This window comes from Malaclemys terrapin, chromosome 9, assembly GCF_027887155.1.
Source record: "Malaclemys terrapin pileata isolate rMalTer1 chromosome 9, rMalTer1.hap1, whole genome shotgun sequence".
Classification (NCBI taxonomy): domain Eukaryota; kingdom Metazoa; phylum Chordata; order Testudines; family Emydidae; genus Malaclemys; species Malaclemys terrapin.
In genome coordinates this window covers 91,359,938-91,386,065 of record NC_071513.1, presented here as the reverse complement: position 1 = coordinate 91,386,065, position 26,128 = coordinate 91,359,938, and the positions used below count along the sequence as shown (strand labels likewise).

General features: G+C 41.3%; 1 protein-coding gene across 2 annotated transcripts in view; it reads right to left on the bottom strand.

Moving 5' to 3' along the window:
* Positions 1-26,128, bottom strand: part of FNDC3B (fibronectin type III domain containing 3B) — a 371,221-nt gene that overhangs the window by 75,270 nt on the left and 269,823 nt on the right. For both annotated transcript variants that reach the window (XM_054039466.1, XM_054039465.1), the window contains exons 10-17: positions 25,332-25,470; positions 24,102-24,155; positions 14,062-14,186; positions 9,942-10,116; positions 8,830-8,916; positions 4,288-4,426; positions 2,557-2,628; positions 823-941 (exon numbers count right to left, since the gene is read on the bottom strand). In XM_054039466.1, the coding sequence (XP_053895441.1) occupies positions 823-941; positions 2,557-2,628; positions 4,288-4,426; positions 8,830-8,916; positions 9,942-10,116; positions 14,062-14,186; positions 24,102-24,155; positions 25,332-25,470 (910 nt within the window). The remainder of the gene's footprint in view (positions 1-822; positions 942-2,556; positions 2,629-4,287; positions 4,427-8,829; positions 8,917-9,941; positions 10,117-14,061; positions 14,187-24,101; positions 24,156-25,331; positions 25,471-26,128) is intronic.

Below are 26,128 nucleotides of genomic sequence, written 5' to 3'. Positions count from 1 at the left end.
CACTTTTGTAATTCACTGTCCAACATGTGTTTTGTGCCCTCATCTGGTGGATTTTTAGAGGATAACTGTATAGCTACCAGCTAAGGGAGTTATATCTTGAAATCAAGTAGTAGAAGTTCATGCTTTTAAGTCTGGATGGCTCGAGTTCAATCTTTGGTGACTAGCTATGATGGAGGTTGCTCCCCTCCCTGGCGAACCCCCACCCACTATCCCCACCTTGCCTCAGCCAGAGCAGTAGTGGGGGGCAGTTGAAATCAGATGAGGAGCTGGGGCAGGTTAGACAGCAATAGGATAGACATAGACTGGAGGGGCCGGGGAAGAAGGGTCTTTGACTACTAGAGAACACTCCGTTCTCCGAACATTTGATTCGCAGGAAGCAGGGGAGGGGGAGGAGCAGGGGGGTGGAGTATTCAGGGGAGGGGGTGGAGTCAGGGTGGGGACTTTGGGGAAGGGGCAGAGTTGGAGCAGGGGAAGGGGCGGGGCCGGGACCCCTTGGAGTGTCCTCTTTTTCCAGGACTGCAATATGGTAACCCTAGAAGAACCTCATTAATTTGTTAATTTGCAAAACTACAAGGCCCAGATTTTGCATGCACAAAGATAGCAGTACCTTTCAAAATGAAGTAACTTATACAGGGGCATTAATGGAAATCAGTGACGTTTTTACTGTATCAATAATACTACAATTTTAGCCAAGTACATCTATTATTTAAAGCAGAAATACTAGCAAACTAAATGTAAAAACTAAGCAAAACTAAAATGTAGAGCTAGGTGAAGCTCTGGAAAATACAAAAATGATAGTTCTCTGTGTTAAGCTATTCTTACCTGACTGTGTCCACCAGTGCTGATACAGCATGCCCGGAGTTTATACAAAGTGCCTGGTTTCAAGTGAGTACAGGTATATTCTGTAGCAGATCCACTATATGCCACTTCCCACTGATTTGCTGTAAAATTAAATGAACTCATTCAAGTTTGCTTTTGAAAACAACGCACACTCTCTCTCTTTCTCTGTACATGGCTACTATTCCTCAAGGGAGTTATAGACGAGAAAGAAAATCTTTAACATGGTTTTATACAAATACTTGAATCCTTTTTTTGTGAAAATAAAATGTTCATACACTATTAATGACTATATTATTATTTCTTAAAGAAATCTTTTAAAAAGAAAACTAACTATAGTCCTGGAACCTTAAATTCCACTGTCCTACAGAAAGGGACAGGGACACGTAAAAACATGAACAACTCCAAAACAAACTAGAATAACCCAGGTACTCAGTGTCAGCATAATCCAACCTGCAGTCCAGGACAAGTGGCACTTTAAGGCTGCAGATCAGCAGCTGTGGCTGGCTCTTACATGGGATGCAAAGAGGAGCAAGGGCCACTTGCTTCTTCCTTCATATCTTCCCCTCAGCACTTATGTACGGAGCTACTTAAAGATCACTTTATTTTCCATTAAAAAGGGGCCACAGTCAAAGTACTCCAGTCACTGGATTGTGGGGTAGCCTCCGATAAGTCACTTTACCTCTGTTGTCTAGTTTTCCTGTCAATAAAATTGGTATAATACCACCTACTTCACATAGATGTTTGCAGTGCTTAAAATGGTCTGAGAAAAGTGTGTGTGGGGGGGGGGATGGGGGATCCTATCACAATCTGGGAGCAGCAGCTTTAGTAAGACAGTTGCTAATGTGCACCCTTCAGCAACCCGGCTTGATTTTTACCTTGTTTTCCAGGTCTGCAACCCCTTGCACCTGCCTGCACCCCACATCCCGCCCACTTTAAGCGGTGGGTGCTTAATTCATTAAAGTTTGAAGTCTTAGGAAAAAGGTGCACAGAAATACAATGTAATAATAATGACATTATATTTGTAGTAATAATATTCTACAAATTGATAACATTTTAACCAGACACAAATGGCACACGCATAACTTAGATAGCCTAGGAATCCATGATAATTAACGATAGCAAACATTAAACAGTTTAATAACATTTTAACTCAGGCCGTGTCTACACTAGGAACACCTTACTGGTTCAGGAATTCCAGTATGCTATACCAGCAAAGTGCTCCCAGCATGGAAGTAGCTATACTGGCAAAGCTGTCTTTGTACTGGTATAGTGAAACGAGGCCCCACGAGTAAAACAAGCTTTACTGGTAAAAGCACAGCTCTTTGTTGTCTACACTAGGGATGGGATGTCTGCTGTCACACCTGTGTCAGTCAGAGATCACACCTCTTTGCACCTCTGACTGACATAGCCAAGCAGGCAGAAGTCTGTAGTGCAGATATAGCCTAGGTCAGAGATTATTTTTTTTCAATTTACGTTTTAATGTAAAAGTTGGTTTTATATTTAATGTTTGATAAAATTAATAAAGGGTACAGAACAGTTGCCAGACTAAACTGTTTATCTAATAATACCATCTATGATATTTGATACAATTGTTTCTTGTATTATTATTACATTATTAATTTAAAAAATATTAATAGCTGAAAAAGCCAGGTTTTTTAACTGTAGAACACGTATAGCCACAATGTATTGGAATAGATAGATTCTTGTCAAATTTACCTTCAGAATTTCCTTCAGAAATCTCCAATAGGTATTTTAGGATTTCTGAACCACCATTATCTTGTGGAGGATCTGAAAAATGAGCAACACCTTTATTAATAAATTAGATTTGAAAAATGGAATCTACAAGAAAATAGAGAATATAGGGACAGATTTTGATCCTACAAAAATCACACATATATCTAATAAGGAAAGCACTTGTCAGATGTACTAATTACAGCATAAAGACCTAATGCTGTACAGTGCAAAGGGCTCTCTGGTCAGCACCTTGCAGATTTTATTCTAATGAACTATCCGTACTGTAACAGATTCATTAGGGCACAAATAACCCAAAACAGGGTTGATGGAGGATATTTACTGCAAATAGCTGCTCTCTGACTGAATCAACAAGACTAAAGCTGATGATAAAAAATAATTAGATGCTGACAAATGTGGCATTCATAATTCTAAAGATGATGATTTTAGGATCCACTCTTAATCTACAGATCATTTCCAGACAACTTGGAATCTTAGAATACACTGTTGATTTGTTAACCATACCGCATACACCTCTACCTGGCTATAACGCGACCTGATATAACACGGGTTCGCATATAGCATGGTAGCAGCAGGGCTCTGGCGGCACTTTAAAGGGTCCGGGGCTCTGGCTGCTGCGGGGAGCCCTGGGCCCTTTAAATCACCGCTGGAGCCCTGCTGTTGCTACCCTGATATAACGGCGTTTCACCTATAACGCAGTAGGGATTTTTGGCTCCCCACGACCGCATTATATTGGGGTAGAGGTGTACTTTGACTCAAACATTCTGCTCTTGCTACTTGAGTGGAATCAGGAACTTTAACAGGTTATTGGAATGTATTTTTAATGTTTACGCAAAGCTGGGATTCCAGAGTGTATGGTTTTCAAAACTGATGTCTGGAATCCTTTATCATCATCATTGGCTGCTCATAAACATGTTACATAGTCACCTCACGGAAGACACAGTTCCTGTCTCAAAGAGTTTACATTCTATGTGCAACATGACATACCCACAAAGGATCATGAACAGACAAATTGAGGTGTGGGGGAAGTTGGGAGGGAGAACAATGGTGACATTAAGAAGACTGCTGAGGCGTGGATGTGCTTAGGCTGTTGCATTACATTATTTGTTTAACCTTTCTTGTCCATTTCACTTCTCATAGGCAAGACAGCAGAAGTAAGTTTTTAGGAGGGATCTGATGGAAGAAGCTTGGTAGGCAGGAAAGCACTAAGGGAGCACGGAAGAAGACAAAGAGATATTTGTGAGGGGTATCGAGACTAACATCATTGGTAGAGCAGATAGGTTGGGATGTGGGCAGGATATACATGATACAGGACCTTGAAAGCAAGGACAGGAAGCCTGAACTTGACATACAGTACAATGGAGAATCAGTGAATTATCTCAAAGGATTGTGTGTGTGTCTGAGAGTTGGGGGGAGACAAGATAGCTGAACCACTGTACTTTCACTTTATAAATGCCCTTACAAATATTTTTGAGCTCTCTGATTATGAAAAAGTCACAGCTTTTCACCACAGGTTCAGGCATCTCTCAGAATGATCAAATGCTTACCTAACTTTCTGAACAGATTCACCTCTGGGCTGAGAAGCAGCATGCGAAATCTGAGCCTAATGTGCCATTCGCATCGGTTTTGTTTACACTTAATTTATGTTATGCCATGAGAAAATTGTGTTACAGCAAACTGAATGGGTTAGCTTACCCCATTTAACGCCGAAGCCATGAGATGTTATTGACCCTTTAATAACAGGTCTGGTAGGAGGTCCCGGCCTGTCTGGGCTTGTTGTGCAGACCAAAATTTCACTTGGACAACTCTTTCCTTCCACATTAGAAGCAATCAGCTGAAACAAAAACACAACTAATGTAACTATTCAGTTCTCTTTTCTGGCAGCTTTGCATGAATTAATCTAATATAGTCCATACAAATATTGCTTATTAAAATAGACAGGACTATCAAGTCACAGCAAATTGTGTATGATTCTAACAATAGGTAATTGATCATAAAATTGTTTCATTAGTAAGTACCATCTGAGTTTTTCTCTGGCCCCACCAGTACTTTGTTGCAGTAAATTAAAATAAGAAAATTCTTAATGTCTTTTTTTAAAGCAAGTGTCACATGGCCATCCATTGTTATTTATCCACAGAGAAGGTAAATAATGGTCGTTTCAGAATGTATTACTGTTATTTGTACAGTATTACCATAGTGCTTAGGCCCAAGTTATGGACCAGGACCCCATGTTAGGGTGACCAGATGTCCCAATTTTATAGGGACAGTCCCGATATTTGGGGCTTTTTCTTATATAGGCTCCTATTACCCCCCAGCCCCGTCCCGATTTTTCACACTTGCTATCTGGTCACCCTACCCCATGTGTTGTACAAACAAAGAACACAGAGCAACAAAACATGAGGAGAGTTACAGGCACACCTAACATATGCTAATCTGCACTTATTGAAGCACAAAAGATGCATCTGAAGTATATGCTCTATAGGCCAAATATTGAAGTCTTTACTCAGGAAAAACTCTGAGTGATGTCAGTGGGAATTTTGCTAGACTGAGTAAAGACTTCAGGATTCGGCTTTAAATATGTTGCACAGGAATTGAATATTGAATCAACTATTGCAAATACTAATTATAAATACAAACTAGCAAGTTTTTCTACTTGGGAGTCTCAGCTAATCCCCTGGTAACTCCCCTTTCAATCATCTCTTCCATCAAAGGCCTCAAATTACAAAGATCCTGTCTGCTGAGGGTAAAAAGTTGGATGGGTCTCCCTCCATAGCGAGTTAATGTTACTCCCTGCAGTCAGATGGCAGAGAGGGAGCGTGTGTGTTACTAGAAACCAATATAAGTTCTTGGAACAACTAGTCCTGAAACCCACAGGAGGAGAGGATATTTTTGATTTAGCTCTAAGTGGAGCACAGGATTTGGTCCAAGAGGTAGATATAGCTGAACTACTTGGTAATACAGTAACTCCTCACTTAAGTCGTCCCGCTTAATGTTGTTTCATTATTACGTTGCTGATCAATTAGAGAACATGCTCATTTAAAGTTGTGCAATGCTCCCTAATACCGTTGTTTGGCAGCTGCCTGCTTTGTTCACTGCTTGCAGAAAGAGCAGCCTGTGGGAGCTAGCTGGTGGGGGCTTGCAACCAGGGTGGACCAGAAGCCCCCCATCAGCTCCCCTAAGTTCCCTGTGAGGCAGCCGCCCAGCAAGCTATCAATTGCCAGGCAGTTCAGCTGTCCCTCCCCCCATTGCCGTGTGCTGCTCCTGCCTCTGCAAGGGGGGGAAAAGAGGGGTGCTAATGTCAGGGTGTCCCCCTCGCTCCTGTACCTCATCTCCACAGAGCGGGGGAAGGGGGAAATGACACGACAAGGCTCAGGATGGAGGGAGCTTGCTGGCAGCAGCTGCTATCTCAACTTGCTGATCTATTTAGAAAGGCAGTGTACTTAGAGTAGGATCAGCGTACTTAAAGGGGCAATGCGCATGTCTCTCTCTTACATGGTGTGTCTCTCTGTCTCTCTCTGCTATGCGGTCTCCCCTCCATCCATTCGTGCTGCCTCGTAGAGTGTGAGGCTACATTAACAACAATGTGTTAACCCTTGAGGGCTCAGCCAAGTGCTAGTTCATCATTTATCAGTAAGGCATTCCCTGGGAAATATCCCACTCTCTGACTTCATCACCTCAACCAAGTTTCACAATCATCACTTCTGTATACAGTATTAAATTGTTTGTTTAAAACTTAGACTGTGTGTGTATGTGTGTATATATGTATATATAAAATATAGTCTTTTGTCTGGCGAAAAAAATTTCCCTGGAACCTAACTCCAACTCCCCCATTTACATTAATTCTTATGGGGAAATTAGATTCACTTAACATTGTTTTGTTTAAAGTAGCATTTTTCAGGAATATAACTACAACGTTAAGTGAAGAGTTGCTGTAGTGACCATAATATAATACAATTTAACAGTCTTGTGGGGAGGAAAACACCAAAGAAGCCCATCACAACAGCATTTAACTTCAGAAAGGGGAACTACACAAAAATGAGGAAGCTAGTTACTGGAAATTAAAAGGTGCAGTTCCAAAAGTGAAATGCTGCAAGCTACATGGAAACTATTTAAAAACACCAGAGAGCCTCAAACTAAATGTATACCCCAAATTAAAAAACATAGTAAGAAGACCAAAAAGGGGCCATCACTGCTAAATAACCGAGTAAAACAGGCAGCTAGAGGCAAAAAGGCATCCTTTAAAAACTGGAAGTCAAATGCTACCGAGAAAAATAGAAAGGAGCATAAACTCTGGAAAGTCGAGTATAAAAGTACAATTAGGCAAACCAAAAAAGTATTTGAAGAGCAACTAGCCAAAGATGCAAAAACTAACAGCAACATTTTTTTTTAAGTACATCAGAAGCAGGAAGACTGCTAAACAATCAGTGGGGCTGCTGGATGACAGAGGTACTAAAGGAGCACTCAAGGACGATAAGGCCATAGCGGAGAAACTAAATGATTCTTTGCATTCGTCTTCATTGCAGAGGATGTGAGGGAGATTCCCAAACCTGAGCCATTCTTTTTAGGTGACAAATCTGAGGAAGTTGAGGTACCATGAGAGGACATTTTGAAACAAATTGATAAATTAAACAGTAATAAGTTCCCAGGACCAGATGGTATTTAGCCAAGAGTTCTGATGGAACTCAGATGTGAAACTGCAGAACTACTAACTGTGATGTGTAACCTGTCATTTAAATCAGCTTCTGTACCAGATGACTGGAGGATAGCTAATGTGACGCCAATTTTTAAAAAAGGGTCCAGAGGTGATCCTGGCAATTACAGGCCAGTAAGCCTAACTTAAAGACCAGGCAAATTGGTTGAAAAACAGTAAAGAACAGAATTATGAGACACACAGATGAACACAATTTGTTGGGGAAGAGTCAACATGGCTTTTGTAAAGGGAAATCATGCCTCACCAATTTATTAGAATTCTTTGAGGGGGTCAACAAATATGTGGACAAGGGTGATCCAGTGGATATAGTGTACTTAGACTTTCAGAAAGCCTTTGACTAGATCCTTCACCAAAGGTTCTTAGGCAAAATAGCTTCATCTTTGACCCACTGACGTAGTGCATGTTCTTGAGATGAAAGAAATTTTACCCTCTTGAGTTTACAATATTCATACAAAAATTAAACAAAGCTGTTTTCAGATATTTACTCTGTAAAATAATGGTTATGTGCTGGAAGCCCAGTGAATATGAACTTTAGAGGTAATAGCCTCTTTCCACACAATATGTAGTACTTGCAATAAAAAGTGCATGGAGTGATGCCACCTTGTGGAGAAATGATAAATTTACAGGCATGGGCTTTTCAAAGGCCTGACAGCCTGGACTGTTATGTTAGCAAGCAGATATTTAGCACTCCTCTTGCATAAAATCAGACATAGTAATCTTGGGCATTTTTATTAGTAAATAACACTCAGCACCTGTATTGTGCTTGACATCTTCAAAGTTCTGTATTAATGAGACAGACTTCTGAATTTTGTTATAAGTTAAAAGATAGATTTTTATGAGTTATAAAAACGTATCTTAGCTAGCGCTATCACTAGAAGAAGAAAACATAGGACATTAAATATAAACTTGCTTGACAATCAGAAATTCACATGTAATAGATGGGAAAGTTTCATTTGCCATATGTTGGGTGAACCTGTCTCCCTGAGTGCTGGGAATGTCCCTGTTTTCAGGGCCTGTTTCAGTGTTTCATCTGTTTTCCAAGAACAGTGTTTCTCTGTCCCGGTTTCTGTAACCAGTGCAGACTGGCCACCCGAGGGAGTTACACCACAAGGACCATTGGAGCCCTAAGTCATGCTGTTACATGTTGACACCTTGTCCTCCCAGGATGTCTTCCAGCAGCACCCCTGCTGCACAAGCCCTTAACCTAGCACCTCCTCCATGTGCACATAGTGCAATCTACAGGCCAAGCCCTTCACGATTACACTCTGTGGAACAAAGGACTGTATCCTCCTCAAAAAGTCTAAGAAATTAACATGTTCTGATGTAAAACATTTTAACTATAACATTATCATCATTGGAAAAGAGGCCTGTCAAAGGAGGAGAGATTTTTTCCACACCTATGAGGTTTTAATCAGAGGAAGGATTTGTGTTTGATAGCTCAGTTTTTCAGTGTTATGGGGTTCTCGTCGTGCAGATCTTTTAAAAATGTGCTGCAACAGAAAAAGGAAAGAAACAAACAAACTTACCCTAAATTTGTATTGTGTGCTTCTTCTGAGATTTTTCACAGTACAGGTTAGCTCTTCTCCAGTGTACTTTGGGTGAAACACGCTATCCTAAAATTTTAATCAAGAACAAACCAAGTTTCTATATATTATCATCAGCATGTATAGATGACATTTGTATCATACAACACAGCTACGATTCATCGTGTCAGTATTGATTCCAAAAGTTTCTCGTTTTCTGTAATCTACCATTGTCATGGTAATTATTTTCTAAAAAGGTGGCGTGACTAATTGAGCTGAATCATGTGCCATTTTTCTATAACGTAAGAAAGCAATTTAGTTAACAGTTTAATAGAAACGCAAGTGACAGTCTATTCCAGTAAGCAAGTATTGTACATAGATGTAGGCAGAATGTGGCAGACTGAATTGTTTTAAGGATGAATTACTCCAAATCCTATGACTTTTTCCTTGTGGCTTTCTGAGTGGGATTCTGCACGACTCTGCATTACAGACTTGTACCTGACTTTGCTAAGTCTACGAGGTCTCTGTTCTGGTGCGAAGCAGAACGTTGTCATCTTAGTGTGTGACTCAGGCGTAAACAGCCAGGTAAGTCATACAGCTCAATCTTGCAAAATGTTGAGCATTCCGCGAGATGTGGAGTGCTCCCCATCTCCACCTGACTACAATCAGAGTTGAAGGCATTCAGCACTTCACAGGAGGGCTCAGGTCTTTTCAGGATCACACCCTTACTCAATGATAAACTGTTTATAGTTAGTCACCAATGTAACAGAAATCTGTTTTTTCAAACAGACTTGGAACACAGAATTTATTTGGATAAAGAAAGGTTGAAAGAAAAAGAGGAGCTTTTCGTTTTGGTGATGCACCCCAGGAAATATCCCCTAAATTCAGACACTGGCCTTTTTTTTTTTTTTTTTAAATACAAAGCATTCTACTAAACTCATCCTTCATTTGAGGAGACTTCAGTGAGATCTTGTACAGTAACTATGTAAATATCAGAACAGAAATGTTCTCAATAATACAGGGCATAGTCTCTTCGACGGGGTTGCACCTATACAAGTGAGAAGAGAATTTGATCTGTGCTATCCACTTTATAATACTACTAACACAGAACTTACATTATCTTCCTCCTGAATTTCCAGGGTGTAAGAAATCACTTCTTCTGGTGTACATCCTTCTGCCTTATTCCACTGCAATGTGATCCACGTGACGCCTGCTCGAACCAATCTTGGTGCAGAAGGGGTCTGAGGAATATTACCTGATGTATAGCACACCACTTCCTGGCTGTACCCGCTGTACAGGAACAGAGAGGAAGAAGATATCACAATTTTTTTTTGCAAACTGCATTGTTTGCATATATTGGTATAGAAATATATTGTTAGAATATATAGGCATATAAACTATCTATAAGCGCATACAAAAATATTACAGTAAAAAGACATTCAGATTGCAAATCAAGCACTCAAAAGTTAGGGAGTGCCAGAATTAAGAATGCCTGTGGCAACCTTAATTCAGACCCCTTGTCCACATGCATTATAACACAATCTTTAAGGACATGTTTGCATGCATTTATTTCTACAGGACCTCTGTCTCATTCAGTGCACACAGGAAGGATGGTGCTCTCTGAGTGAGCAGTTAGTCAATATTTGTTTTCTCCTCATTGTCCAGTGTGTTGCCCCTATGCCTTATTTACTGCACTCCATCCAAACCCCATACCAACCAGTGAATTATTAACTTCCTCACGGATATTTTTATGGATCTCATCACCATCAGAGTGCTTCAAAAACAAATTAATTTATCTCCCCTGTGAGGTAGGAAGGTATTATTAACCCCATTTTAAAAATGGAAACTGAAGCACAAGAATGAATAAAGCTAAAAGTGTCCATTAATTTTGGGTTCAAAGCACAGCTCCTTTGTACTTCAGTTGGAGTTGCTCAGCACTTCCACAAATCTGGCCCCAGGTGACTCAATCTAGGGTCACAGAAAATCAGGAACACACAATTATTAGCCACCTATGAAATTCTGGTTTAAATGACTTACTTAGCATCACATAGAAACTCTCTGGCAAAAGGCAGAGAGAGAATCCAATTCTCCAGAACAACATTTAACTGCCTTAATCATGAGACCAGGGTTCTCTTCCCGCTTCCCTATGCTGAATTTGCTACACATCTTCGAACTTCTGCAAAAAATGAGGCAGTGATCCTGCAGACGAAAGCCTCATTCACTACAGAACCCTGATTCATCCCCAGGATATGGTCCATCCTGTGCATTGACTAAGGCAGGCATGGTGTGGAAAATACAATGTGAGATCACGTAATTAAAGACGGTCTCATAAGGCACATGCCCAGGCAACCTTAACTCTACCATTTCCTAACTTTTGTGTGCTTGATATTGCAATCTTAAGGTTTTCTATTTTTGTGTGTAATTTTCTCAGGTTTTTAAAAAAGCAAATGGGAAAAAAAAATCAGAAATTTCTTTATGCGGTGCCATATTGACATGGTTCCTTAGCAGGATTTGAACCTTTTGATTTAAAGCAGACCTCTGCCACTTGAGCTAACAGAGTAACTGTGAGTAGTAGAAGTCTGTTAACTTCTGTGTGGGCCAGCCATTAGAAGAGGATGAGAAACACATTGGGCTAGTAGCTTTCAGAGATATTTGCTGAGAACAGAGGAATGTTAGTACTTAGGAAATGTGGATTCCATTCCTGGTCTGGAGGGAAGTATGTTCTAGTAAATACAGACCCTTCTGCTCCTGTCCCCTCTCATATATCCTTTACAAATCTGTCCCTTTGTGTTCAGGGCCGGCTCCAGGCACCAGCCTGGCAAGCAGGTGCTTGGGGTGGCTGCTCCGGAGAGGGGCGTCACGTCCAGGTATTCGGCGGCAATTCGGCGGACGGTCCCTCACTCCCACTGGGAGCAAAGGACCTCCCGCCGAATTGCCGCCGCAGATCGCCATCACGGCTCTTTTTTTTTTTTTGGGGGCTGCTTGGGGCGGCCAAAACCCTGGAGCCGGCCCTGCTTGTGTTCCTGTCCCTCCAGCTTCTATTTTTCTCTGCTCTTGTCCCACTCCCCTTCTGCCCTTGTCCCCACCAGCTTCTGTTCCGTGGGTCTGTCCTCTGCTAGCCTGTTCCTCTCCAACCCCCTTCCGTTCCTCACCGAGGTCTACGCTACAGACCTGTATCGGTAGAACCACATTGCTCAGGGGCGTGAAAAATCTACACCTCCTGAGTGATGTAGTTATATTGACCTAACCCCCCATATACACAGTGCCACATCGACAGAAGAGCTTCTCCCATCAACATAGCTGCCACCTCTTGGGGAGGGGGATTAACGACACCAATGCGAGAAGCTCTCCTGTTGGCTTAGGAGTGTTGTCATTAAAGCGCTACAGCTGTGCTGCTGTAGCCCTGTATGTGAGGATAATCCCTGAGTCAAGTTGCTTCCTTTTCCTCTATACTACCTGGGTTCCAGCAGGGGGATCATTTAGAGCATGGGAGAGACTGTCTATCTGCTCTCAGGTCCACAGCAGGCTCATGCTAAAGAGCAACTGGAGGAATAGGCCTGCTTAGCCCCGGAATAGAGCATGCTCAGTAGGCTCTCAAGGGTGGAACAGAGTTCTGTGGGGGTAGAACATGCTCAATGGAGATGGAATGTTTGGAGAATTTTGCAATTAGCCTCTAACAAACCCCTATTGAGTAAATGCAAATAGCTACTTCTAGACAACTATCAGTCAAATTTTGGTGGATTTTCACGGGGACAGCAAACGGCAATTCTCTGACCCTAGGACCCTCCCTGCTAATTTTCAAGTCCTTACTCCAGAGTATGAAGGCATTAGAGCTTCTCCACTAAGAGAGTTATAATATGAAAGGACTGACCATGAATATAACTACCCCAACCCTCAACTCACTCCCACCTCAATAATGTGAGAAAAATTGGGTTTTGGAACATGTCCAGAAGATTAACAAAACTGGGATTTGGCAAACCAGGGACGGGGAGGACATGTTCCAAAACTGAGGACCCTTCACAGACAATGCTCTGTCAGCAGTCCCCTCTCATTTATATTACACCTCTGCTGACAAGAGAGGGGGTGTTTCACAGAGAAAAGATGATCTCTCGGGGTATGTGGATAAGGGAATGCATGTGCAAACTCTTGAGAAATAAAGGCCAATGATATCTAGAGGAAGAAGACAGACATTAACAGAGTTGCTTTATTAAACCATATGTGGCTAGGAACTGCATTTTCAGGACTTTTAAAATGGCAGAATTTCCCCTCAGAAAAACACATATGTATCTCTCTGGGTATCTGTACTTTTCCCTTCATTCTTTTATTTCCCTCCTCAGCTAAACATTCCAAGTCACGAAACAACGAAAAGGGACTAATAATTTTTAAAATACATATTTTTGAAAGTTTCAAAAATTATTTTAGCTTCTTCAGCGTATGTCCCCCTTCCTCCAATGAGTTTGTATGCGGGCAAACTCTGCGCCAGCTAAAATCCCCACACAGGGAAACTATTGTGTATACTCTGGCGCTCTAGCTGTTGTAACATCTTCTGTCCAGTGGTTTCTAGCAGCACCCAGATCTTGCAAAACCCATTAGCCAGAGCTCCCACCGATTCCCACCAATTTCCACTGGCCTGAACATAACTCCAGGTGCGAGGGAATGGAGAATCAGGACTCACACCTTGCTAAAACCCCCTTGAGCAGTATTAGCCCACTCTTGCCCCTATCTGCTATTTCATTTGTTTTACTCTCCTGCTGGCGGGCTTGCCAAAGGAGGAAGTGAGTACAAACTTTGCTGTAGTGCTGAAAGAAGATAAAGGAACATCACTTAAAAAAAAAAAAGCAGGATTATTTTCAAAATCTGTAACAACTTCTACAGGCTTGTTGTTTTTTTTGGTTCCCCAAGATCCCTAGTGGGAACTTTACATAACAGATGTGTGTTCTTTTGGTATTAGAAACAGGCCACAAAACATCATTTAACACCTCCAAAGGGGACCATCCTCTTAGATCCATTTCATCATTTTGAAAACTTCAAGTCAGTTCCCTGTGAGGTGAGTGAAAGTTCTCAGAGGATCTATTCTAAGAGCACTATTTGTAGAGCAATAAAACTTCAGCCATTTAATAGAGAGCCCAAAGGGAAAAAATCTAGCAGCCTCTCAGTACAGAAACTGTCATTTAGAGTTAAGCCTTTTGAATGCCTTTGCCATGGCAGAGATAACATTGATAAGAAATAACTTACCTAGTGCCTATGTCATTCTGAGCTGCTAATCTGAAGGTGTAGCCCACAGCTGGACAAAGCTTAGTCAATTTGCAATGCTTTTGGCTTCCGAAGTAACATTCTCTGAAACCATTGTTTCTTTTTCCCTAGAAAGAAAACGAGCCATTATTGTTTCTTCTCTTGACATACCTAATGAAATAAATCCAGACATATTTTATTGATCATTTTATTGCTTACTTTCTTAGTTACTAAAATGACCAATTATTGACATTAGAGTTAAACACTTTTGCACAAATTAGCACCAGCAATATTAAAAAGAACAGGAGTACTTGTGGCACCTTAGAGACTAACAAATTTATTAGAGCATAAGCTTTCGTGCATCCGAAGAAGTGGGCTGTAGTCCACGAAAGCTTATGCTCTAATAAATTTGTTAGTCTCTAAGGTGCCACAAGTACTCCTGTTCTTTTTGCGGATACAGACTAACACGGCTGCTACTCTGATACCTAGCAATATTAAAGAGGTCTAAAAAATTTAAGCCATGGCAGCTTCATTTTAAATAGGTTTCGGTGTGTGTCGTATTCAGTCTGTAATCAGACTGCCCATAGGGCTTCAATCTTACTCTCATGACACAGTTCTTCCAGTTCTGTAGCATCACTTATAGCGAATCCACCTACTTCATTAACTCTTCAATTTATCCTATTTATGAATCAAAATCTGTATGAGTACAAATCCAATTAAAGATGAGATTTTCCCACAAGTCAGTGCCACCTCTCAGCTTGGCCAAAAAACTACACAGAGCCTGCAGCTACTAGTCCTTGTAGATCAGGGGTAGTCAACCTATGGCACGCCTGCCAAAGGTGGCATGCAAGCTGATTTTCAGTAGCACTCACACTGCCCAGGTCCTGGCCACCGGTCCGGGGGGCTCTGCATTTTAATTTAATTTTAAATGAAGCTTCTTAAACATTTTAAAAACCTTATTTACTTTACATACAACAATAGTTTAGTTATATATTATAGACATATAGAAAGAGGCCTTCTAAAAACGTTAAAATGTATTATTGGCATGCAAAACCTTAAATTACACTGAATAAATGAAGACTCGGCACACCACTTCTGAAAGGTTGCCAACCCCTGTTGTAGATGCTATCTTCTGACCTGAACTACAATTTTAATCCCCATTCTAGCTCCTAATTTTTCCCCCACAAGGGGGCTCTCACTCCTCATGGTCTAGAAGGTGCAACATACCAGCAATGGTCTACAGAGAACAGCAGGGGTCCAACGTTTGGCTCAGCAGCACAAAGCACTCTTTACTGCCGCCCTAAAGGGGCAGCTAAGGCTTCTTTCATCAGAGAGGAATATTTGGGTGGTGGAAAGCTGATATAGCCAGTTCCCTTTAGAATAAGTGGCATGCCACAGATAGGAAGGGTGTTTATTAGGGATGGGGGAGGTGATGCAGGGCAGACAGCATACTCAGCTGCTGGAGGCATAATTTAGAGCACCTTTGAAGCTGCTCTAAGTCATTTCAGGCCCCGACCTACCTAGGTTTGGAGGAACAGCAATGGGGCATCAGAGACACCTTCTTCTCTCAGCTGCATCAAGAGTAAACTGAGTGCAACTAAGAATTGAGTCTATGGTTTCCAGAAGCCCTTCCCTCCCCCATCCCCTTTTTAATGAATAATTCCCAATCCAATCCCACTCTTAAATATTTCATTCAGTGAAAGAACTGAGCTCAGCTTTACACAAATATATTTCCTCGATATTCTGGACTTTCCTATTGTAAGCAACTTTGTTTGCACATCTGGTAACAATCTTCTTGGAAATCATTTAGGTTCTGAATTTAAAGTGGACCTGAAAAAGAGACTGCTTAACCTCAAGTAATGTGATTGGTCTGTAGTGCAGTAGCTTTGAGAGGGCTTTTAGCTCTTCAGTCTACGAAATATTAATGTAAAATTCATTGAGAATAATGTTCTGAAGCAAGAGGACACGAGAGCAGAGCACAGTCCCCTCTTCCAGGGAGGGAATAGTCATGCTATTGCCCTAAAATGATTTTAATGATGATTTTTTTCTACAACCCTTTAAAAACTGTCCTGATTCTATTACGTTTGATGCGTTTGCAGCAGTGGTTTTTGTTCCTCTTTTTTGTTTGAACCTCAAGTTTATTTGATCATTTTTCTTTGATTATTGACTATTTATCTGGCAGACAAATGCGGACCTGAATGAAAATACTGCCTTTTGCTCCCCTCACCAAAAAACCCCTCTTGTGGAGTGAGCAAATGATGAGTGGATTGATTAAGGCATACAATAAGGGGAGTCCTAGCTGAAAATGAAGCAGTCCTGGGAGGTTCTGACAAAGCAGTATAAATGCTAATTTCTGAATTAGGAGCCAAGGGCCATCTCCAAAGAATTCCAACATATTTTTAAATTAATGGAGATGTCCTATCTCCTAGAACTGGAAAGGACCTTGAAAGGTCATTGAGTCCAGCCCCCTGCCTTCACTAGCAGGTCCAAGTACTGATTTTGCTCCAGATTTTTAAGTGGCCCCCTCAAGGATTTAACTCACAACCCTGGGTTTAGCAAGCCAATGCTCAAACCACTGAGCTATCCCTCCCCCCTATATCATGCAACTATAACTTTCATAAAGTTTGGTCAAATCTTTGCAATTTTGCAATCTGTTACCTAACTTCCCCGCCCCAAAAAGCCCTCAGCATACAGTAGATGACAATGTTCAACTTTATAATAATATAAATCTGTTAATGTACACATTTGCTGGCAGAGCTGGTATTGCACATTATGCTGATCTAGTCCGCATTCATTGGTATTTCCAATTACTCAGACTGGCTGGTATTTCAGATTCTATTGGCACTAATTGGAGAGGCTGGCTGATATTTCTAATGATCCTGGCATTAATAGCCTGGAAATAGTCCTTTTTTGAGATTTATGAAAGCTTTAATGCTGGCATAATTTTGGAGAAGAACGGACAAGCTGGCACTGGCTGCTGCCCAAGAGTTGTACAATCTTCCCAGAACCCCTCTCTTTATCCTTCAAATATTCAGCTTCCAAGTTTTAATCTTATAAAGTTTCATAAATTGCTTTCAACACACCTCATCATTTCCTCAAACACATAGCACAGAGGGAGGAAAGACATGGACAGCAGCCTGTGACATGCTCACTACTGCTTCCTTCTCCAGTCCTAAATTCCAAGATGCTCAATTCCACTCCTGATCTTTCCAATGGCAAGTATCTGCTGCAGTGAGTCAGGGCCTGCTCCATGAAACTGGAACAATGCAGCTCCACCAGTCTGGTAGAAGTTGCAAATTAATTATAATAGAGAGTAACTGCAACCAGCTGAGTGGATTCCAGAAGGAAATTAAAAGTTTTTGTCCATCTATATTGGAAAGGACTTTTTATTAAAAAACAAACAAAACAAAACAAAACAAACAGGAATGCCTTTGTCTCCTATATTATTAATCTCAGCCCAATCATCGTTTAACATAGGTTTAGTCCAGGGGTGGGCAAACGTTTTGGCCCGAGGGCCACATTTGGGTATGGAAATTGTATGGCGGGCCATGAATGCTCATGAAATTGGGGTTGGGGTTTGGGAGAGGGTGAGGGCTCTGACTGGGGGTGCAGGCTCCAGGATGGGTCCAGAAATGAGGAGTTCAGGGTGCGGGAGGGGATTCCAGGCTGGGGCGGTGGGGTTCAGGGGGGTTGGGTGAGGGCTCCAGCTGGGGGTGCAGGCTCTGGGGATGAGGGGTTTCGGGTGTAAGAGGCTGCTCCGGACTTGGATCAAGGGGTTCGGAGGGCGGAAGGGAGATCAGAGCTGGGGCAGGGGGTTGGGGCATGGGGGAGGCTGAGGGTGAGGGCTCCAGCTGGGGGTGCAGGCTCTGGGGATGAGGGGTTTGGGGTGCAGGAAGGTACTTGTGACGATGTATCCCATAATGCTTTATGGGAATATGATATAACTGGAGTGTGTTTTATGCTACATGTGCCATGTAACATATCTCTGTCAAGGTTATGGTTTACTGAATCTATTCATTCTATTTGTACACATATATCATTTTTGTACTTGAAGTTATGAATATTGGCTGTATACTTGCTTGATTTCTATATAAGCTTTGTAAGGCATTTGGTCAGCTTCTTTAGAAAGGAATTCGCAAAGTTAAGCGGCCAATCAAGAAGCACTTGAGGAACAATGCATCTTGGAATGCTCCAATCCACATAAGAAGTCATCCTGGAGACATACAAAATACCATGTGGGCAATGGCTTCTGCCTGTAAAAATTGTGAGTCATGCATGGACATGTGACTTGCCCAGGTGACTCCAGAACTCCATCGACTTTGCATAGGAGAGAGAACGGGGTCTCCACCCACAAGAGAAAGTCTATTTAAGCCTTTGGGAGACCCCTCCATTGGTCTTCACCTGGCTAAAAAGAGAGCCTTCTCCACCCCAAGGATATCTGAAAGAAACTGGAACAAAGGGCAATAACCACAGGGGGGTGAGTGATTGCTGGACCCAGACTAGAAGGAGACTAGTCTGTAAAAAGAAGTTTACTGGTGAGATTTTTATCTGTACTCGGTTGTATTACTGTATTAGGCTTAGATTTGTGTGTTTTATTTCATTTTACTTGATAATTCACTTTGTTCTATCTGTTACTACTTGGAATCACTTAAATCCTACTTTCTGTATTTAATAAAATCACTTTTTACTTGCTAATTAACCCAGAGTATGTATTAATACCGGGGGGAGAGGGAGAGGGGCAAAACAGCTGTGCATATCTATCAGTGTTATAGAGGGCGAACAATTTATGAGTTTACCCTGTATAAGTGTTATACAGGGTAAAATGGATTTATTTGGGTTTAGACCCCACTGGGAGATGGGCATCTGAGTGTTAAAGCTAAGAACACTTCTGTAAGCTGCTTTCAGTCAAGCCTACAGCTGTTGGGGGACGTGGGCAGAAGTAGTCTTGGTACATCAGTTGGCAGCTCCCAAGGGGGTTTCTGTGATCAAACCCGTCACAGTACTCTGGGCTGGGACCAAGAGGTTTAGAGGGTGGGAGGGGGAATCAGGACTGGGGCAGGGGTGGGGTACAGGCTCTGGGCAGCGTTTATCTCAAGTGGCTCCTGGAAGCAGCGGCATGTCCCCACTCGGGCTCCTACGCGGAGGCGCGGCCAGGCGGCTCTGCTGCATGCTGCCCCATCTGCAGGTGCCTCCCCTGCAGCTCCCATTGGCTGTGGTTCCCAGCCAATGGGAACTGTGGGGCCAGTGCTTGGGGTGGGAGCAGTGTGTGGACTGGAGCCCCCTGGCTGTCCCTACATGTCAGAGTCAGAGGGGGGACATGCCGCTACTTCTGGGAGCTGCGCGGAGCAGCCACCAACCCTGCTCCCTGGCTAGAGCGCCAGACCAGGGCAAGCCCCAGACCCCGATCCCCAGCGGGATTAAAACGGCTGGTGGGCCGTAGTTTGCCCACCCCTGGTTTAGTCAGTGTCTGTTCAAAAAGGGGATAAAGGAAAATCTGAGCCATAAGGAGGAGTTTTCACGAATGGCTAGTTCACTGCCATGCTTATTATAGCTGACCCCATATCACAGGGAGCCCAGCTAGAGTTCAGAAGTTCTCTGGAATCCCATCTGAATTCCAAAAGAGTTGAAAAGAGGGCCCAGTTCTGATCCTCTCAAAGGAGAGGATCTATTAAGCAGGCCTGGGTATATAGCAGTAAGCATTAAGTTGGAGCAGTACTTCGTAAGATGCACAGATTTTATTGTTACAGACCAGTCACTATTAAACCTTCAGCTATTTTAGGGAAACCATTTTTACTAGTCAAATTCTGAAACCTTTATGGGTCTAGGAGCTCAGTAGGAAAAAGAAAATAAAGGTGCCACTCTAATCTTTGTCATTCTTTACAATTTTCAAATTCTACTAAACAAACAAGCAAACCAACAAACATTAAAGCCAGCCTAATCCAAATAGGAAAAAAGAAAAAAAAATTCCTAATATGGATTGCAGTGTTGTTGTGTTGTGTTGATGTTCTTAGTCTTCAGTTTCTTCTTGTCATATTGGTAGCAGACCCTGCAGCTGAGGAAATCCTTCAAATCCCTCATTTGGGGAAAAGAAGAAGAAAGCAGGATAAAAAACTGGCATATAGAAATATTGAGGAAAGTAATAACGCTCCTGCTATATGAATAGGATGGGCCATCCCTTGACTTCACTACCTGAGAGCACAACTCAGTGAGTCTCACCACCTTTCCAGCAAGAAAGCAATATCTGCAATTCCACTAAAGTAACAAATGCCAATTTATTTGTGCTGTGATCTAAAACTGGTGATCCCAAAGGGTTAGTGAGGATTTTGGAAATCCCCACAAGAAGATGCAGGAAACCAGATAATAAAAAACATACCCCTCTAGGTCAATTCAAGTCTCTTCATCTAATAAAACCTGTTTCCCTTGAGAAGAAACAGTTTTAGAAGAGAATATTGACCCTATCTCTCTTACGCAGGCTCTCAGGTACCACTGTCATGTGCCTGGTACAGATAAAAACTGTTCAGAATCCAAGCTGGATCCTAGTCCCAAATCGCCCACTTATGTGAAGCATTAGGCTGCACGACTGGGCCTTCTGGATAGTAACTGCCACATTTATTCTCTGTCCTACTGAGAAAATAAAATGATAATGCACAGTAGATGTAATGATCTGCTCTTTTTGGGAGACAAGAAAATCTGACTGAATGTTCTTTGGATAGCTACTTGAGTCACTTCAGAAAAGCCTTGGGAATGTGGTATGGACACCCCATACCAGGGCAGTTCTGTAGTCCAGCAGAATGCACTGTTTGTGTGCTATGTCCTGATGAAGTGCTAATGAGACCAGCTGAAATCTTTAAATAAACACAAGCCTGGAAGTTTCAGTGACTGTGCACATCAATGGATTTAAAGTGCAGTCCTCTTGCTGCATTTTAGGGTACTGCCTAGTCCCCTGACTGGCCAGTATTATATCCCTCCTGCAGCAACAGTTTATTTTTAAAGTTGAAAATGGTGCTATCTGCATTCCTGGAAGCATTTTAAATGCTCACAATCTAACCGAAGACAGCCTGTAAAACAATAAGGTTTTGCTTCAGCCAGAGTTTAACATTAGACACACCCCAAGGTTTGAAACATACCACAGAATGATAGCACCTGTTACTGGTTGCTGCTATGAAGTGATAATAGGCTGCTAAAAAAACCATCACTAGTGTGAATAGATTGCATGCTTTGTTCAGAGGTGGTTCTGTGGCAGTCCCATGCTTTTTCCAGGGGGAATGTGCCAGTTTGCATGACTTTTGGCCCTGTGCCTTCCCTTGATCAGTTTTATTGCTCTCTGGTTCTCACAATGCCAATTTTGTTTCTATAGCGTGAGGCTTTACTCTTCTAGGAGTAGGTCTGATAATCTGTATTGCAGTTCCCATGTTCAGAGGGCTTTTCACAGGGAACTCTCACGCCATCCCTCATTATGAAGGGGCGTAAAATTTTGAAGGCAGATTATCAAATAAATACAATTAGAAAGCCACCCTGAGAATGGTAGATTTCTCATTCTCCATTCATGCAAAGTTCCTTCTGCTTTACAGACACAATTTAATTTCCTTCTCATCACTGATTTTCCTGTGTTTATATTTTATTCTGTGCCCTGTAGCTAATGAATATTGCTCTAGCTGAGATCTGGCTAAGCCTTTGCTGTTTCCTGGCAAGTCTTCTCCTCTTCCTCTATTTATTTGTGTCTTGATTTCATTGAGATACAGTACAGCATTGTAACAGAAAGTCTGTGCTTTCCCCTACATGCATTTGGCGTAACTATGTGAGAGGGTATAGAATACTGAGTGTGCACTCTGCTATGTACCTGGATGCCATAACTTGTGTAGTGAAATATGAACGTAAGTATACAGAGACATCAGTGAAATATCAAACGAAGGAGTCAATGCCTTGCCTTCCGGAATATATTTCTTTCAGATGGAAAAACAAGATCCTGCAGAGACAACTGTCCTCTTGCACATCACCTCCTGTACTTTGGACCATAATCTACTTTCAGGTCACACATCAATTCAGCCGTCCATTTCTGTCTGCTAATACTGTTTTTTTCTACCAAAATACTTCCGTGTATGCATTGCTATCTGACAACTACAGTACTGCAACAGCCATCTTGTTTGCTCCCCACTTCCAGCAGCTCTATATTTTAATCCACTCAGAGTCATGTCAAACCATTATGAGGCATGCCAACTTACTGTGTCCATTATTCTCTCTCATCTTCACTGGCTGAGGATCCACTCATGGATCCAACTTCAATGTTATTACTAGGGAAGAAATGTTATCTAGTAGCTAGACCAAAGCTCAGCTGAAACAGTGTTGCCCGGGGCAAGTTACTTGAGACTCTCTGTATCTTAACGTACCCGTCTGCAGAACAGTAGTAGTATTACACCTCTTTAAAAGATAAAAATGCTATTTAAATGCGAAGTATTATTATTATTCTTGGTTAAAACCCTTTCTAGGTTGTTATTTAACAGTGAGAATGTTTCCATTGTTTTCTGGATCAGGCCTAAGGCAGATGATAGAAATTTACACCCCAACCAGGTATTCACATTCTATTATTGGTATGCTATCGGTTTCCGCTCTCTTTCATTCTCTTTTTGCATTTTAGAAATATCCCATATTTTCACACCTCACCCTGGTTTGGTGATATGCTCCCATTGAAATGAAGGGGAATTTTGCATGAGAAAGGACGGTAGTATTTGGATCTGGTTGCAGAAGGTATGATGTCTTGCAGGACTTATGTCTTTGATTATCCTGGCCTAGATCTTTTTGGTTCTCCTGACTCGTTTTCCGCTTTATTCTCAGTTTCGTTTTCTGCTTTGCCTTCCCTGGGTTATGGTGCATGAATTTGTGTATGATGCTGAACAAGTAATAGATGAGAATAATAAATGAAAGGACTTTTTCCCCCCACTGAACTCTTCTCCAGCTTGCCCTTTTTTTTTTTAAACGGTCTCTAACCTTTCCTTACATTGTGCACTGTGGGCAGCAAGCCATTCTGCAGCTATTGTTTAATTTCTTTAGTTCAGTGGGTTTCTCTTCATGCAAGGACACTTGCTGTGATACTGCATAGAATGAATGTTTGCACAGTGTGTGCTTCCAGATGTCAGACGTAGTATAATGATCTGGGAATATGTCAGTAGCACAGCAGTTGAAGACTGCTCACAAAATAATATCCTTATATAAGGCAGGTAGATGTGTTTCACACAGCATAACTAAACACCTCCTTCCAGATCGCCCATTCCTGATTTTGGCACCTTATTTCATGCTGGTCCCAAGCCTGGAAGCCCCTCTGTGACCCCACTATGATTCTGTCTTCATGCCCGTAAAGTCTCCTTTCAATACACACTTCTTCCATGAAGATTATATTCTCTAGACCTCCCCTTGGAAAAGTGGTGCCAAAATAGTACTGGCATAATGGAAGAAACCAAGAGGCATGTTCAACAATTCTGCTCCATCACCTGCTTTTTTCACTTCCCGCCGCCCCAAGGATATGTCGTCTACTTAGAATGTAAGCTCTTTGGGGCACAGATCTCATCTTTTTTTAAAGTCTCTGTAAAGCAACCAATAGTGTGGCCACTATATAAATTACACTATTAATTTGAAGTCAATAGGAATTTTCTATGAGAAAGGACTGCAGGATCAGATCCTAAGCTCTTTGGGGCAGGGACTGTATTTTTTGTGTGTGTCTGAATATCGCCTAGCAGAGTGCGGTCCTGGTCCATGACGAGGGCTCCTAGACACTACTGCATTGTAAATACATGAATTAATAAACTCATTGCACCAAACACCTGATCAGGAAATAAATGAATGTATAAGGTGCAAAATCAAAATGCTATACATAAGAACACGTATGGAAAACCAACTTCCCCATCTTTCCTCTCTATTGAATGCCATCAGGAGTTCATTTTCCTACGGTTTGGTTCTCCAGAGTTTGATTCTTTTTCTTTACCCAGCACATCCATCAAATCAGAAAGTCATTTAATTTTTTAATATTTCTGTAACTAGTTACCACTTACCTCATCCCACTCCAACAGGTAGCTGGTGATTTTTGAACCGTTGTCAATGGGTGCCTATAAACAAAACAAACCAACAAAAATGAGATCTTGGAAAGAAGTTTACAAACACATTTCCTTCCCCCAGCCAAATGGCTACATTTTAAAATGAAACCAGAGCTCTTGTTTTGCAAACAGCTTGGCAAACATTTTAGTGTGTAATAAGAAGAGGATGAAAGTAATTAAATACATTTTTAAAAGTCAGTCATTTTAGTGTTTGTGAAAGGTACTACATTGAGACACCGCAAATATGATGTCTTAAAAAAAACAAAAAACAAACCTGCAGCATGGGCAACACTAATGCAAGCGGTCATATTGTCTGGCCATTATCTGGAGGGACCAGATCTCGGGGTTTGAGGGCTGTCCAGACGCCACATTCTATGTAATCATTGAGAATGCCAACAGAGCGCTCAATAGTGCCACCTGTCTACCAGGAAGTGAACTGACATTGGCAAAATTATGGGTAGGCTTTGAAGGATTAGATTTTTATTGCTAAAAGTTGGCAAACGCCGATTTCACTCTACACACACAAACCGACAAAAGTATTTCCATGGAAAATAATCAAAATATACAGATCAGCAAAGTAAGAAAAATGGCTGCTTGAGAACTTATTAGACTTTGATTTAAGGATATTTAAATTGTATATTTTGACGTGATGTTGACAATTTGTATTTTAATAATTATATAGTTTTCACTTTTTGAATCTCAATATGTACTGTCATTAAATAATTATTGTCTGGTCCTCCCCCACTTTCCCCTCCAATATCCTTCAACTGTGAACACTTAAAACAATAAAAATAAAAAATGTTTTAAAATAAACATTGATAATGTTCATCAAAATTATAAAAAAAAGAAAAATTGAATTCTGCCAACCCTAATTATAGGTCATCAAACAGTCATGATATGGTAACAAAATTCCATCACTAGTCAACAAAGTTTGGATTTAAAACTGGCAAAAGGTTTCAAATCTTATTTCCACGCCTTTAATACATGCAGTTCCCCAATATATATAATTTTTGAATATTATTTTACGATATCTCAAACAATGCAATGAAATATTTTAAAACACATCATAATTCCCCCAGTGGAAACCAACAGTATCACAGCACTAAATAATTTAAAATGGTTACACTGATTATAGGTAACTGTATTTCACTTTGTTTTTCTAGGTTTCAGACACTTTATGTTACTTACCTTCCATTGTAAGGTTAGTGAACTTTTGGTCCTGTGTGAGGATTTGGGTGGAAAAGGACATTCTGGAGCACAGCTGTGAGTGGTGAAGCTAATTGGCTCTGAACAGGATCCCTTTACTGAATTGTACACTGCATAGACCCTGAAAATGAACATGTATGAATTTATGAATTTGCAGACAATTAAAAAAGGAGCTTTTCCTTTTTATCAACCACAGCATTTTACTAGCAAAGCAGTCATACTGCCAAATGCTCACGATTTTTCACATCCCAGCTCTCCCTTGTATATTTTATTCGGTATGAATGTTCAAAATAATTCACATCAGAAGTTACGTATTATAGTGCTAGTTTAACTACTTCCACAAACTAATCATTTCCTTCCATTGGTGGAAGTTTCTGCCACTACTTTTCTTCACTACTGCAAATGTTTGGCCCACTATGCTAGAATCTTCTTACGGAAATAGCAAGAGATGGGTCAGAAACATGGGGTGAACTTTATTAACCCATTTGCTGTGAACTAGCATTCAACTCTCATTCAGCAGTGTTAATTTAAGTGCAACATCCATATGAAATGTGCAGTTTGCTTCATGTAGCTGGTTGTCAGTCGAGTTTGTAGAACCTGGACTAATATGCATAGAGCCTGGGTTCAAGATTTGCTGTGTTTTGTGTACTTGGGAGGAGGACGTTTATACAGTGGTCAAATAAATTTCCTTCAAACAAGCTACAGTTGAACATCAGTTTAACTTCAGTACTTGGAAAGATAATGGAGCAAATAATCAAGCAACCAATTTGCAAACACCT